This window comes from Grampus griseus, assembly GCF_964374135.1.
Source record: "Grampus griseus genome assembly, chromosome: 6".
In the NCBI taxonomy this organism is placed as follows: Eukaryota; Metazoa; Chordata; class Mammalia; order Artiodactyla; family Delphinidae; genus Grampus; species Grampus griseus.
In genome coordinates this window covers 85098746-85114856 of record NC_139000.1, presented here as the reverse complement: position 1 = coordinate 85114856, position 16111 = coordinate 85098746, and the positions used below count along the sequence as shown (strand labels likewise).

Here is a 16111-nt window from a genome sequence, read left to right as displayed (position 1 = left end):
GCCAGAAGCATGGATTCTTTAGAGTAGCACCATCCACTAGAACTTTCTGTGATGATGGCTATGTGCTGTAATCTGTACTGTCTGTTACGGTGGCTACTAGCTTCCTGTGACCATTGAACATTTGCTGTGTGGTTAGTGTGACTAAGAAACTGGGTTTCTAAATTTTATTTCTTTTTAATTAACTTAAATAGCCACATGTGACTAGTGGCTACCCTACTGGACACCAGTTTGGAGGACTTCCCCTAATACACATGTTCTTCCCAATGGGAGGAGTGACTGGTAGAAAGCTATTTTATCAGATTCTGTGTTGTTCTCCACACTTTCCACAATGAGAAAATGCTCAGAAGGGGAAGAAGCACAACCTCTGGGTAGATGAAAAATATGATAGCATGACGCTGTTTGGAGGACGACATAATTGGATAAAGACACAAGAGTTCAAAAATAAAGGGTGAGCCTTCATGGCAAATGTACATTAAAAATGTTCAGGAGAAATTTTGGAAAATATGTGTAACTTACAGAATTTCTCTTTTAAATGCTGGATGTTTTGCTTATTACTTGTGAACTACTTTGCTAAATATAATCAGGTCCTGTGAAAACTCAAATTTTTTTTTGCGGTATGCAGGCCTCTCACTGTTGTGGCCTCTCCCGTTGTGGAGCACAGGCTCCGGACGCGCAGACTCAGCGGCCATGGCTCACGGGCCCAGCCGCTCCATGGCATGTGGGATCTTCCCGGACCAGGGCACGAACCCGTGTCCCCTGCATTGGCAGGTGGACTCTCAACCACTGCACCACCAGGGAAGCCCTCAAATAATTTTGACCAAAGTCCATTTCAAAATTTCCAGTATTCTGTGAAGCAAAAGCTATTGTTCAGTATTTCAACTTAATTTGAAATTACAAATGTTTATTGAGCATCTAGTGTGTCCCCAAATACCATTCTAGGCAGTGGAGGGAGATAATGCACTGATCAAACAAACATTTTAGACAAACATTTCAGGATTTTACATGCTGGTGCATGTGAAACCGCACAACTCAGATTGGGACTTGAACTGTCTTTTAATTGAGATCACACACCTGGTCTCAGGTCTCAGGTTCTTTATGTCTCATCGCAGAAAGAATTCAGTGAGAGACAAAGTGATATGTGAGAAGTGGATTTACTTAGAGAGATACACATTCCATGCACAGAATCTGCCTCAAAAGGCGAGAATGGCCGCAGGACATGGGGTTGTCTTGGAAAGTGAGAGTGGCCAAAGCAGAAACATATTCCACAGACAGAGTGTGGGCCATCTCAGAGGGCCATCTCAGAAGGCAAGAGGCCCGGAAATATGGGGTGGTTAGCTTTTTATGGGCTGAGTAATTTCATAGGCTAACGAGTGGGAGGGTTATTCCAACTATTTTGGGGAAGGGGCAGAAATTTCCAGGAATTGGGCCACTGCCCACTTTTTGGCCTTTTATGGTCATCCTTGGAACTGTTATGGTTCTGGTAGGTGTGTCATTTAGCATATGCTGGTGTATTACATTGAGCGTATATACGAGGCTCAAGGTCCACTGGAAGTCAAGTCTTCTGCCATCTTGAGCCTAATTGATTCTAACCAGTTTTTGTTGTGTCCTCAATGGCGCTGTCATTCTTTTCAAGGTTGTGCCCTGCCCCCTTCTTTCCTGTTTCACATGTGAGTGGAGGGAAGGGGGTTACAAATTTCAAAACAGTTAAACTAAACTTTATAGTATGGAAATAGGGTATCTTTTATTTTTTAAAATTTTTATTTATTTATTTATTTATTTTTTAAAAAACTAAACTTTAGAGTATGGAAATCTGGTATCTTTTATTTTTTTAATATTTATTTATTATTTTTAAAAATTATTTATTTATTTATTTTTGGCTGCATTGGGTCTTCGTTGCTGCGCGTGGGCTTTCTCTAGTTGTGGTGAGTGGGGGCTGCTCTTTGTTGCGGTGCGTGGGCTTCTCATTGCTGTGGCTTCTCTTGTTGCGGAGCATGGGCTCTAGGCGCACAGGCTTCAGTAGTTGTGTCACGTGGGCTCAGTAGTTGTGGCTTGCGGGCTCTAGAGTGCAGGCTTAGTAGTTGTAGTGCACGGGCTTAGTTGCTCCGCGGCATGTGGGATCTTCCTGGACCAGGGCTTGAACCCGTGTCCCGTTGCATTGGCAGGCAGATTCTTAACCACTGCACCACCAGGGAAGTCCATCTGGTACATTTTAAAGTCTAAATTTTTCACATATAAACCCATCAGAGCAAAACGCATTGCTGTGTCGGTTTACTGATGCTCTAATTTCTCCTTATTTTCATAGAAGCAGGAATCTGTAGTTCACAAATAATGTTACTGAGCCCAAGCTTGTTCTGCTTGCCGCATGACAGCCAATAAATTTGAAGACAAGGTGCTGAGGCAAGGAATAGCGACTTTATTTGGAAAGCCGGCAGACCGAGAAGATGGCAGGTTAGGGTCCCCAAAAAACCATCTTACTGGGGTCTGGATGCTACTTTCATTTATACAACAGAGACTGGGAGGAGGTGAGGAAGTGAAGAGGCCATTAGTTTTGCCTGTCTTGGCCAACATGGGGAGGTGATGTGTTAATTTCTTCTTTTGTGCAGCCATTCACAGGTGGTCAGGGTCAGATTATCTCCCTGTGAGCTAAGCAAAGGCACTTTAGTTTAACATTCAGGCACAGGGTAAGGGTTCCCTGTGGCAGGCCATTATGTATGATTATAATAACAAAAGCAACAAAAATCAAAGGTTAAAGTCAAAGAAACAGATCAACATGGAGTCTGATTTAGCTCTTCCCTGCTACAATAATACTCTCAGAATAGTAGCTGACAGTTAGACAGTGCTTATTAAGTGGTGGATAGGTATCTGTTCTTAGCAACTTGCATATATTAATGTATTTAAGCCTCACAGCAGCCCTGTGAGAGTAGGTCCTACTATTATTCTCATTTTCAGACGAGGAAAGTGAGGCACAGAGAGGGTAACTTGCCCAAGGTCATGCTAGTAGCAGTGGAGCCAAGAGTCACACTCAGGCTGTGACAATTGTGTTTTTTTTTTTTTTTTTTTTTTTGTGGTACACAGGGCTCTCACTGCTGTGGCCTCTCCCGCCGCGGAGCACAGGCTCCGGACGCGCAGGCTCAGTGGCCACGGCTCACAGGCCCAGCCGCTCCGCAGCATGCGGGACCTTCCCGAACCGGGGCACGAACCCGCGTCCCCTGCATCGGCAGGCGGACCCCCAACCACTGCGCCACCAGGGAAGCCCGATAATTGTGATTTATAAGAAAAAAATAAATTTGATCATTCAGATTGAAACAGGAGGGAAGGGGGCAGGGCACGACCTTTGAAAGAATGACATAGCCCGAGGACATGACTTAAACTGATTAGAACAAAATGGGTCCAAGATGGCGGACAAGTCGACTTCCACTAGACCTTGAGCCTCAGTATATGGTCACTGTAACACATCAGCAAGCTAAATGACACACCCACAGGTGCCATGACAGTTCCAAGACTGACCGTAAGGATCAAAAAGTGGGCGGTGGCCCAATTCCTGGAAATCCCGCCCCTTCCTGTAATAGCTGGAATACTCCTCCCACTCATTAGCCTATGAAATTACCCACTCCTATAAAAACTGACAGCCCCATACCCTGGTTCCTTTTTCACCTTTTGAAATGGCCCACGCTCTGTGGAGTGTGTTTCTCTCTAAATAAATCCACTTCTTACCTATCACTTTGTCACTCACTGAATTCTTTCTGCAGTGAGACATCAAGAACATGAGCTTCATTAAGTCCTGAAACCAGGTGTGGGATCTCGGTTGGAAGACTGGGTTTTGGCCAGGTTTGAGTCCTAGCAGTGTGGGTTCAAGTCCCAATCTGGGTTTAGGCTGTGTTCGAGTTCTGGCACAGGGGTTCAAGGTCCAATCTGAGGTGCACGGTTTCAAGATGACCAAAATATATTCCTCATATATTTGTTATTCATCCATGGTTCCTGGCTCACAGCTCCCAAAACCCTTGGAATTTCCTAAGTGCTGAGAGTGCTAAAGGGGTCTTTTGTTATGGTAATGAGGTGACTTCTGGAAGGCTCCTAAAGATGGGGGCTGGTTTCCAATGGACCCAACCACGTGATTAGAGGGTTGGGACTTTCAATCTCACCCCCTGGCCTCTGAGGAGGGGAAAGGGACTGGAGGTTGAATCAATCGCAAACGATTTAATCAATCATGCCTATAATGCCTGTATAATGAAGCCTCCATAAAAACCCAAAGGACTGGGTTCAGAGAGCTTCTGGGTTGAGACTGAGGAGAGTGGTGAGCCTGGAGAGAGCAGTGGAGCTCTTCATTCACCACTTCCCTGTGCGTCTCTTCCATCTGGCTGTTCCTGAGTTATAGACTTTTATAAGAAACCAGTAATCTAGTAAGTAAAGTGCTTCTTTGAGTTCTGGGAGCCACTGTAGCAAATTAACTGCCCTGAGAAAGAGGTCCTTGATGCCAAAATCTTGGCTTTCCTGCGTACTGCTGCTGAACAGAAATATGGAGACAGAGTTGAGAAGAAAGAAAGCTTTATTTCTTTGCCAGGCAAAGAGGGAACACAGTAGGCTAGCGCCTCAAGCACTGTGCCCCCCACCCTGGGGAATAGGGAGAGGTCTTATAGTCTGGGCTCCAGGTCAGAGGTATGTGATAAGGATCAAGGCAGTAACAGTCTTGCATTCTTTCTTCTGTAAAGTTTCAAAAGGGTGGGGGTGCTGACAAGATTAGGGTTGTGCAGGGTCTCAGGTGGTCAGGTCTCCTAATCTTGATGAGCTTCTCTGGTCCCTTTTATCTTACCTTAGGTGGTTTCATGGCTGCTCCTCTCTTAATTAGCAACTATTCGAATCTGCCCTTTGGAACTCACGGAAAGTCACGGAGGCTGGAGTCTTGCCTGTAAGAAATGGGGGACAGAAAGGCCTCTATGCCTGGGAGCCCCACAGGGCCCTGCTTAGTTTCATCCTGAGAACCTCTGATTTATGGCCGGTCAGAATTACAGGTGACAACCTGGGTTTGGAACTGGCGTCTGAAGTGTCCCCACTTTGGGAGAAGGCAGACTTCTAGGACTGAACCCTTCACTTGTAGAATTTGATGCTATCTCTGTGTAGATAGTGTCAGAATTGAGTTGAATTTCAGACACACTGCTGGTGTCCGAGAATTGCTTGGTTGAATGGTTGCAAGAAGGGGGACCCCTTCCAGGGCCCGAGAATGGGCTCTTGTCTAACATTTGGAAATGAATTGTCCAAGGAGACACGTGCTCACAAAGCAAGAGACTATTGGGAAGGAGCGCCCAGGCGGAGAGCAGCAGGGGAAGGGAACCCAGGAGAACTGCTCTGCCACGTGGCTCACAGTCTTGGGTTTTATGGTAATGGGATTAGTTTCGGGGTTGTCTCTGACTGAGGGTCCTTCCTGGTGGTGCCTGCATTGCTCAACCAAGAAGGATTCTGGGAGGTTGGTAGGATATATATATGGACTGGGGTCTCCTCTCTCCTTTTGACCTTTACCGAATTCTTCTGGTTGGCGGTAGCTTATTAGTTCCATGTTCCTTACCAGGACCTCCTGTTGTAAGATAACCCATGCAAGTGGTTACTATGGTACCTGACCAGGGCAGGCGGTTTCTGTCAGTGGTTTCCTTAACAGTATGGGTGGGACTCCTCCCCTACCCACCCCCGCAACACACACACATAAACACACATAAACGCACACACAGAGGAAGTGGCCTTGGCACACCAATTCACAGGCAGTTTTGTGTTTAACTATCATACCAGACAATTTTGAATAAACTTTCTCGATTACAAGCAAAATATCTCCAAGAACATTCTGAAGTGGTTCTACGGGTAGTAGGGAGGTGCCTTTGGCTCAGGGGGCCAGCTGAAGGATTCTAGAGACACAGCTCATGCTTTCCACCTTCGGTCACGATAGGGGGGCCCAGTCTGGATACAGGTAGGCCAGACAGTTTGATTACACATCAGAAAGAAGAGACGAACCATAGCATGCTCTCTGCTGAGCTCTCTTTATTAGCCTGAAAACCCTTTGCATCACATCGCCCTACTACAAAGGACACTTGAGCAAGGACGCAGTGTATGAAGCTGAGGACCAGTTTGAAAGGTTGACTTCAAGTTGAAGCAGCTTATGGCAATTGTCACAGGTAGAAAACCATAGAGGGTGGCCAGCAGGTTACTCAGGCAGGGCCTCACAGGCCAGAGTTCCTTGGTGGGGCAACTGATCTGTGAGTTTGCAGGGCTGGTAATTTGATTTCGTCAGAGCACACATTTTGTTCAGGCACGGAGAGACCGCCTCACGTTAACCAAACTCTCAACTGTGGTATAAGCCACAATGACAAGGCATTTGTTTACAAATAGCAGATATCATTTCTGGGTGACAAGGATATGGTGCCTGATAATCAGGTACCCTCTTCTCAAAGCTGTGGGAGGCCCTTTTTGGTTTTTTTTTTGCGGTACGCGGGCCTCTCACTGTTGTGGCCTCTCCCGTTGTGGAGCACAGGCTCCGGACGCGCAGGCTCAGCGGTCACGACTCACGGGTCCAGCCGCTCCGCGGCATGTGGGATCTTCCCGGACCGGGGCACGAACCCGTGTCCCCTGCATCGGCAGGCGGACTCTCAACCACTGCGCCACCAGGGAAGCCCTGTGGGAGGCCTTTTTAATATTCAGTGGGTGCCAGTGATCACACAGTCAGAAAAAGGCATTTATTTTCCAGGTTAGAGTAAGGCTCTACAGCCAGTTCCTCCATCCCACAATAGGGAACAACTCTCCAGGGGCCTGAGTGTCTACACCCACAGCCCCTGGGGTGGATAAGTAAGAGAAGACATTATTTAGACAACAGTATCTGTCTTTGATCTTTGCTGATAAACAAAAAGAAAAGGATCCTGGCTAAACTAAGTAAAGGACTTACTGTATTAATGGGAAAGCTCAGGCCCCAGGCTAGAGATGGGCAGGTCTGGGAAGCGGGATTCACAGGAACGGTCCCACAGGACAGCCTGTCTGGTCTGGACACCACCCCTGATGCTGTGTCTCTCCTCAGGTTTCAAATGCCAGGAAGGGGTATGTAATTTGTTAAGCTCAGTCCGTTGCCTGACCTTGGGCTAGAGGAGGCCCAGCTTAGAGTCTTCTTAGACTGGCCTCCAATGAGAAAAGTTAATTATTCAAAGGAAGTTCGGGTACTTTTAGGACGTGGAACTCCATGCTGAGCTGCTCCAAAGCAACCAATGTCCAGAGTAAGTGATTAAAGCTCATGATCCAGAGACCATCAAGTACTTCCCCGCAACATAAGAAGCTGGTTTACTAGCAGGGGAGAAGGCACTCTGGAGGAACCATGAGGCACTGTGCTACGAGGGGACTGGCTTGGGCTTATTATAGCCCTTGGGGTTTTGCTTGATGATTCTAAGGAGTATTTGGGAAAGAGAGGGTCAGTTCTGGATTGGGTGTTGTCTAGATGCGGGTACGATGATTGATGGTGTATCTCAGTTTGTATGTAGGAGGTGGGAAGTTTAAAGTGACGGTAGAGATTCAGTGGTAAAGAAGCACTCATACCTCACATGTGGCAGAAGAGAGGCGTGTTGAGTTGTTTTTGCATTTGAGTATCCTCATCGTTGTCTTATTTCAGACACGGTCAGTGTGGCCTTGTCTCTTTGTGGGAGTGTTGTAGACGTTCATTCGGAGCCTTCTAGCTGCGAGCTGTCGTCATGGGGGATTTTTATTTTCTCAGTCTTCAAAGTTTAATCAAAACTGATTAGATTTCCAGGGTCTGATTTTCTTCCTAGTGACTTAGAGAGACATCCAGCCTTTCAAAGTGAATCTGCAGCTAGCTAAGTACATTCCTAGGGATGAGACTGTCAGCGCTCTAATTCTGAGGATTTAAAAAACATTTATCGGGCTTCCCTGGTGGCGCAGTGGTTGAGAGTCCGCCTGCCGATGCAGGGGACACGGGTTCGTGCCCCGGTCTGGGAAGATCCCACATGCCGCGGAGCGGCTGGGCCCGTGAGCCATGGCTGCTGAGCCTGCGCGTCTGGAGCCTGTGCTCCGCAACGGGAGAGGCCGCAGCAGTGAGAGGCCCGCGTTCTGCAAAAAAAAAAAAAAACAAAAAAAACCATTTATCAACTGTTCCTCATGCTGAGCGAATACAGTTTCTGACTGAAGGGATTTCTCTTTACCCATATAAGAGTAGTTGGGATACAAGGAACTTTGAATGGTTTCCAACATTGAGTCGTTAAGATAAACAAAATAACTGGGCGCTTCCCTGGCGGTCCAGTGGTTAAGACTCCACGCTTCCGATGCAGGGAGCACAGGTTCGATCCCTGGTTGGGGAACTAAGATCCCACGTGCCTCACCATGTGCCTGCCCCCCCCCAAAAAAAAAGCTGAACTGAATGTGGAAGAGGATGGCAAAAACATTATAGGAAATACAGGATAAATAAGTTAAAGAAAAATAACTGGACCACAAATTAGTGGTCTAACTGCATCCCCCACTTTCATGACAAATCCCATTTGAGTAACTCTTTCCTCTCATTGTTGATGGCCCAAATCTTCCTGAAAACATTAGGAATTAACCGGGGGTGAGAACTTGGGGGATAAATACAGCTAGGTTCTTTACAAATGAGTAACCTAGCTACGGTGAAAGTTACAAAGGAAATTTTCCCTCTTTTTCCTTTGAGTTATTTTATTTCTTGTTATATCACTGCTTGAGCTGCCTGTGCAGACTCCATATTGTCACTGTTCTTTATACAACTCATCAAAACATCACTGGGCAGGCTGCAGAGGACCCGGCAAACCCCAGGGTTCTTTTAGCAGACCCACATCTTCTACTGTTCTCTGGTTGTTGGTGTGTGCTGTTGGCTTCTGTTTCCTGGTATCTCTCTTCTTCCTGGTGTTTCTTTTTACCTTTCTAGGCTCTTGGTGAATTTGTCCTGGTGGAAAAAGACGTCAAGATTAAAAACAAAGGAAAGATTTACAGCCTCAATGAGGGCTATGCCAAGTACTTTGACGCCGCCACTACAGAATATGTGCAGAAAAAGAAATTTCCCGAGGTGAGTGAAGAAAGCTAAGGCAGAAGCAGGGGGAATGCTGTCTCAGTGGGTTCCTGTTTTGGGGATGGCTGTCGGGGCCTGGCTGAAAGAGGTTGATGCCCCTGTTTATGGCTCCGGACCGTATGAGAATGGCAAACTCTGACTTTCTTCATAAGCAATCAAAGTCTTTCATAGCTAAAACTTACGTAGTATAGATAATACTCTCCAGGTGAGTTTTTCCAGGAGAAATTGTCTATGAAGAAGGGAGAGGCCAATATTTCAAAATCCAGAGTTTCAGGTCAGAGCATCTCCCCTGTCATGTTTTGCTCAGCTACCACCTGTGCTGATTCTGGTCACTTAATTGTATTTAGGTGGAATAATTACATTTAAAAGTACCATTCCTATGCTCTAATATCAAGGCCTGCTGTTTACTCCAAGTTTTAGGAAGGTCTTTGGCTCTCAGTGTGATCACCGAGTCCTGGACTTCATGTGGCTATTAATATAGCCCAAACCGGGCTTCCCTGGTGGCACAGTGGTTGAGAGTCCGCCTGCCGATGCAGGGGACACGGGTTCGTGCCCCGGTTCTGGGAAGATCCCACATGCCGCGGAGCGGCTGGGCCCGTGAGCCATGGCCGCTGAGCCTGCGCGTCCGGAGCCTGGGCTCCGCAACGGGAGAGGCCACAACGGTGAGAGGCCCGCGTACCGCAAAAAAAGAACAAAACAAAAAAACAACCAAACAAACAAAAAATATAGCCCAAACAATCCAGTATGTATGTCTGCCGTACAAAGAGCGCTTTTAAGACAGGTGTGGGAAGGAGTCAGAGCATTTTCAGATCAAGAATGTGAAGTCTGACCTACACTGGAAGTGGCTGGGAAAGCAGTGGTGTGATGTGCCAGCTTGGCTATCCCGGGAAGCCCTTCACGAGCTCCAGGGCGAAAAAGCTCAGGATTCCAGAGGGTGCAGAGCAGTTAGTTAACAGGGTGCTGGGACCTGCCTCTGCTGCCTCAAACGGAAGCTTTAGAGAGTTTTCTTCTTTCTCTGTTCTGTTTGTTCTTTAAGCAAAATTCTTAGAAGTGCAGTCTCCTGTACCTCTCCTTTGCTGTCATGCACAAACCTGTTAGACATCTTAAGGGCAGAAGTAACAGGATATGAATTGTGAGGTTGATAAAGTCAAAATTATTTACAAGTTCCCAGTCTTGGAGATGATTTCACGGTGGTTCCCATTCTAAACTAAAATGCGCCTCTTCTAGAACCCATAAAGGAAGATACATATTTTACCACTGAAAAACCAAACTCGTATGAAAAAAAAAACATAAATTTTTTTTTTTTTTTTTTTCGGTACGCGGGCCTCTCACTGTTGTGGCCTCTCCCGTTGCGGAGCACAGGCTCCGGACACGCGGGCTCAGCGGCCACGGCTCACGGGCCCAGCTGCTCCGCGGCATGTGGGATCTTCCCAGACCGGGGCACGAACCCGTGTCCCCTGCAATGGCAGGCGGACTCTCAACCACTGTGCCACCAGGGAAGCCCCCTCTCCTGTACTTTTGCCCTCGGGAAGCCCCTCTCGAGTGTGAGCAGGCAGTGCTCCTCCCACACCTCATTCTTCCTGAGGCCATTGCTTCCCTGCAGGATCTTTGTGTTCCGGCTGCCATTCTCCCACACACCGCACCCCTGGGAGATGGGAAGTGGTCCAGGCACTTTTCCTTACCCTCTGCCATTGTGGAAGGAGCAGTCCTCCTTTGCTGTTTGTCTCCTGACAGTAGCAGCTTCTCCTATCCCTGACTGCACTCTTCTATGAGTCATGATAATAGTAGCTAGTGTATACTGTGTCAGACACTGTTCCTAGTGCTTGTTGTGTACTAACTCATTCAATTCTCCAACAGACTACAAGATAAGTGTTAATACCACAGTCCCCATTTTACATATGGGGAAATTGAGGCCCTGAACAGTCAAGTAATGTGACCGAGTTCAAGCTCTTCTTGCTTGCTGCATGGCAATAGAGGCCAATAGAGAGATGAGTTACTGGGGCAAAAAATAGCGACTTTATTGGGAAAGCCAGCAGACCAAGAAGATGGTGGACTAGTGTCCCAAAGAACCACCTTACCTGAGTTAGAATTCAGGCTTCTTTTACACTAAAAGGGAAGAGGGTGTGACTGGTTGTTGCAGACTTCTTGGTGTCAGAATCTTTGTTCTTGCAGCTGTCAACATAGGTCAAGTCAGGATGTTCTTGTAAATCTACAACAAGACAAATGTTATTCTCTGTTCTGCAACTTTTTATCTCTATATGAATGGAAAAGTGACCTTTGAAGGTCAGAGCCTTGAGAATGGGCTGTCCTGTATATTTCAGCCTAGAGGCAGCATTCTTAATTTGTAGCAAAAGCAATAGAATACAAAGGTTAAAGTAAAATAAACAGATCCAATATGGAGTCAGATTTGTTCTTCCTTATTCAGTAACTTGAGTAAAGATGACCTTATTTAACTGGTAGAGCCAGGATTAAAATCTAAGCCTTCTGTTGCGCAACAGATCTCTAGGGCTTTTTTTCATCTTGTAAAGCTGGAATTCTACATCCATTGAACAACAATTCCCCATTTCCTCCTCCCCTCCCCCATCCCTAGTAACCACATTCTCCTATGTGTTTCTATGTGCTGGATTACTTTAGATACCTCAGGTAAGTGGAATCATGTAGTGTTTGTCTTTTTGTGACTGGCTCATTTCACTTAGCATAATGTCCTCAAGGTTCATCCATGTTGTAACAAGTGACAGGATTTCCTTCTTTTTCAAGTCTGAATAATATTCCACTGTGTGTATATACCACATTTTCTTATCCACCTATCTGTCAACGGACACTCAGGTTGCTTCCACTTCTTGGCTATTGTGAATAATGCTGCAGTGAACATGGGTATGGAGAATCTCTTTGAGATTCTATTTCCTAGTTTTTTAGGACAAATACCCAGAAGTTGGAAGGATGTTTCCTTTTTTTTTAAAGTTTTTCTTTCCTGTCATTCCCTCTTTAACCCTCTTTGCTCCATTGTCTGCCCTTTATAATCCTCTTTTTTCTGTGTTGCCAAATCCAGCGTCATATTTCCACCTTATGTTACCTGACCTTTCCATGGCATTTAGGGCTGTTTACCCCTTCCTTGGCCTTGTGTCTGGTTTTACGTCCACCTTCCTAATCATCTTCTTAGCCTCTTTTACTGGCTTCCACACTTCTGCCTGCCCTTCAAGCTTGGTACAGGACTTTATTCCAAACAAACCTCTCAGCTCACACTTGGTATCCTGCCAGGGTGAACTCATCCAGTCTCTTCTGATGGAATTCAGTTCTGCTTGCTCCTCAGACACCTAGAACTCCACATGTCCAACTCTGACGCTCCTATCCCCCACCCCCCACTAAACATACACCCCCAATTCTGCTCCTTCGTGGTTCTTCTTCTCTTGATCCATACTGCCTCAACCATCATGCTCATTCCCAGCAACATTCGGGGAATGAGTCGAGAGGATTACCTCTTTCTTATGCCCATGTCTAATCATTCACTTGGTGTTATCAACTCTATTTCCTAAATATCTCTCAAGTTAGTCCATTTTCTTCATCCTTATGGCCATTGGTCTAATTCAGACCTGTGTTCTCTTACCTACTGAGAAGTCTCTTAATTGGCATCTGAAGGTGTTTTATATACTTAGTATCATTATGTGAATAAAATGGAGGAGGCAAAACCTCCCATGTAATTTTTAAGGTAACAACCTGAGTAGTGCTTTCAAGAAATCTCACGTAAATGAAATTCAGTAGGTATTTTCCCAGCACGTACTTGTTGCCTCACACCAGGCTGGGCTCAGGGAATGCCAAGATCAAGCAGGAAGTCTTTTCCCCAAGGGCGTCACAGACTGATGGAGGGGCTTCTGAATATAAATGCTTATGAAATCAATGCATTTTATTAGGGCTGATGCCACCCAAAACACTGGATATCTGCCCTGAGGAAGTTTGGTGTTTCCCTGCACTGTCAGAGAATTATTAGATTAGACACAGAAGTCTCAGATGGGTCGCTGAATGAGGAAAAGCAAACCTGCCCAAACCATTTCATCAGATAGTCGTGCCTTACCTGACATGCCCTACTTGAGGGAAATGATGAACTTTGTTTTTTTCAGAACAAATATTCTTTTCATTACATGACTAATGAAATTGAGGTTTATAAGGAAGTTGTTGTATTTCTTTGCATGTTTTCTAAGGCTCCTTAAAATAATTTTGCCAGTGAATAAACACTGCTTACACTAAGTGCAAAAGTTGTCATGGTTCAAGGGAATCTGGTTTTCAGAAAGCTGAAAAGTGTTCTGAACTCTGGGGGCCAAGGAGGAGATTCAAGGAACAGCCAAACAGTTGGCGTTTGTCTGTACTTCCTTTTTCTTTCTTTAAAAAAAATTTTTTTTTTCTTGTTAGCTTCTGTCTTAGGACACATACTGTCTCTCACTTTAAGTAGTCCAACATTTAATGAGTCCAATCACTAGTTGAGGTTTGGGGGCTCCTGATGAATGGAATGCTCAGTTATATAATATTTTCAATTCCTAAGCTAGTGGGTGGAAGAAGGAGGCCCTGGAATGCAGAGGTCGCACCAGCTGGATGTGTGACCTGACGCAGGTGCTGAGTAATTGCTAAGCTCACTGCATCTTGTCTCTTTCCTCTCTGCCTTCTAGGATGGCAGTGCTCCCTATGGGGCCAGGTATGTGGGCTCCATGGTGGCTGACGTGCACCGCACCCTGGTCTATGGAGGGATCTTCCTGTACCCAGCGAACCAGAAAAATCCGAAGGGCAAGGTAAACTCTCCTTTGTCTGCTGGCTGAACCCGTTCAGGGAACCAGTCAGAATTCGCTTTCTCATCATGCCTGCTTTTTGGCTACTGCCCTGTCCTTGGCATGTCTGTCTGCGAGTGGGCAGGTGGAAGAGAAATGAAGTCTCTATCCCATTAGTGAATTCTGAGGCTGTGGTAGAAGGTGTGGAGAAGGAGGTGGCTGAAGTTGTTGTTATTGGTGATTGTCACTGGCCTTCACTTCCGCGGGCCTCACGCCCCTCAATTCACTGTGAGTCAGCTGTGTTCATCTCCCACTTTCCCAATGCTGTGTCTATCTTTTAGCTTCATCAGCAACTGATTTTGCATCATAGACCCTTTTGAGAATTTAATGAAACTTATGGACCCACTTCCCAGAAGAAAATTACACGTAAACATACACATTACATATGTTTTCAGGGGGTTCACGATGATCTGAGGTCTACCCAAAAATTCCATAGAGAGTTCCCAAAGTCCAGACTAAGCAGTTCTGCTCAGAACTCATTCAATATTTCTGGAAAGGTAGCTCCTGGAAGGTCTCACTGCAACTTTCTGATCCCAATGCGTCTGTTTTGAATAGACACCGCCATGGCAAGGTGCCTGATTTTTAGCCAGTCACAGAATCATAGGTGGGTAGACAAATCCAGACAAAGCCCTGTCGTATTCTCTGACACACTAATAAGTAGCCACATGTATATATGTCTCTCAGCATGGGCGACCTGAATTATTGGAATGCCAGATTCAAAGCCACGGTAAGGAACCTAACACAGCACATGAGACCAGAGAGGAGATTTTAATATGCAGGTTGGTATGTCAGACATCTTTCTTCACATGAGTGTTTAGCTCACCTGTATTAGCTGGTTGAACTAAGAGTCACAGATAAATCTGCACAAAACGTGCTGGAGGAAAGCAAAGTGTTACGGAGTATTAAGTGAGATAGAGTAGAAGATGTGGAAATTCTTTTTTGGCCGCGCCACGCAGCTTGCAGCATCTTAGTTCCTCGACCAAGGATTGAACCCACGTCCCCTGCAGTGGAAGTGTGGAGTCTTAACCACTGCACCACCAGGGAAGTCCCCTATTTTTTTTTTTTTTGGGGGGTACGCGAGCCTCTCCCTGTTGTGGCCTCTCCTGTTGCGGAGCACAGGCTCCGGACACGCAGGCTCAGCGGCCATGGCTCACGGGCCCAGCCGCTCCGCGGCAGGTGGGATCTTCCCGGACCGGGGCACGAACCCGTGTCGCCTGCATCGGCAGGCGGACTCTCAACCACTGCGCCACCAGGGAAGCCCCACTATTTTTTTTTTTTTTTTTTTTAATGTGGATATTCTTAAGTAGAACCGCTCTTGTCACGAACGCATTTCCAACGGGGAGAACATTAAGACTAATCATTACTAATTATTAAGATGATTTAAAATGAGTCTTAAAATATCCACATATAATTATAAAAACATTTCCATAAGCATGTATAATTGCATATATAGATCTATATTCATAGCACCACATTGAAAGTATCATTGGTTTCTGACCTCCATGTTTTAGCTCTCAAGGTCTCTGTGTCCACATCTGTGTGTGTGGGTGCGTGGTTGGGTTCTCCTCCTATGTGCGCTTGTCTCTGTAGAGCAGTGTAGATTTTAATCGTGGAAAAAAAATAGATTGCATGGCCTGCAGGTCAAGGTACCATGAAGATCCGGACATTGTGTTTTAAGATGCGTTTACTACAACAATGGCATTTTAAGGTCAGAACAAACCTTGCCTCGGAGACAAGCTTTATGCAAGAATGCTGTGCTTATTTGTTGATTTGTTTACTTATTTATTTATTGTATCTGAATCAACATGATACAAACAAAAGCATGGTATGCTGTTTTCCCAAAATGGCAACAAATGCCCTCTACAGTCTTAATTTACTTTCTCCTGGATGCGTGGCTCTCCAACCCAGATTGGAGATATTTTGTTCCTCTCTTTGAAATAACAATAATTTAAAAATCAGCACAAGATATAACTATTTTCTCCAAGTAGTTTTAACAAACGCATTTCAAGAAAAGAATGGAAAGAAAAAGGCTGCACAGAGCTAGATCAACCACTTTGAAAGCTCATTGCAGAAAAGGAGAAAAATTTTTTAACTACAGATTTTGTACCTATGGGGGAAGGAAGGAGAAGATAGTATGATACTGAGTCAGAGCGTGCAGCTAGAATGTCACCCTGAATCTAATGTGATGTGTGTGTGTGTCCGCTGTGGGTCAGGGGATGGGGAGGGAGTCAGAACATAATGA

At 45.7% G+C, this 16111-nt stretch overlaps 1 protein-coding gene across 1 annotated transcript in view; it reads left to right on the top strand.

The window, feature by feature from the left end:
• Positions 1-16111, top strand: part of FBP2 (fructose-bisphosphatase 2) — a 40186-nt gene that overhangs the window by 18523 nt on the left and 5552 nt on the right. The window contains exons 5-6 of the mRNA XM_082656516.1: positions 8915-9052; positions 13714-13833. Of these exons, the coding sequence (XP_082512642.1) occupies positions 8915-9052; positions 13714-13833 (258 nt within the window). The remainder of the gene's footprint in view (positions 1-8914; positions 9053-13713; positions 13834-16111) is intronic.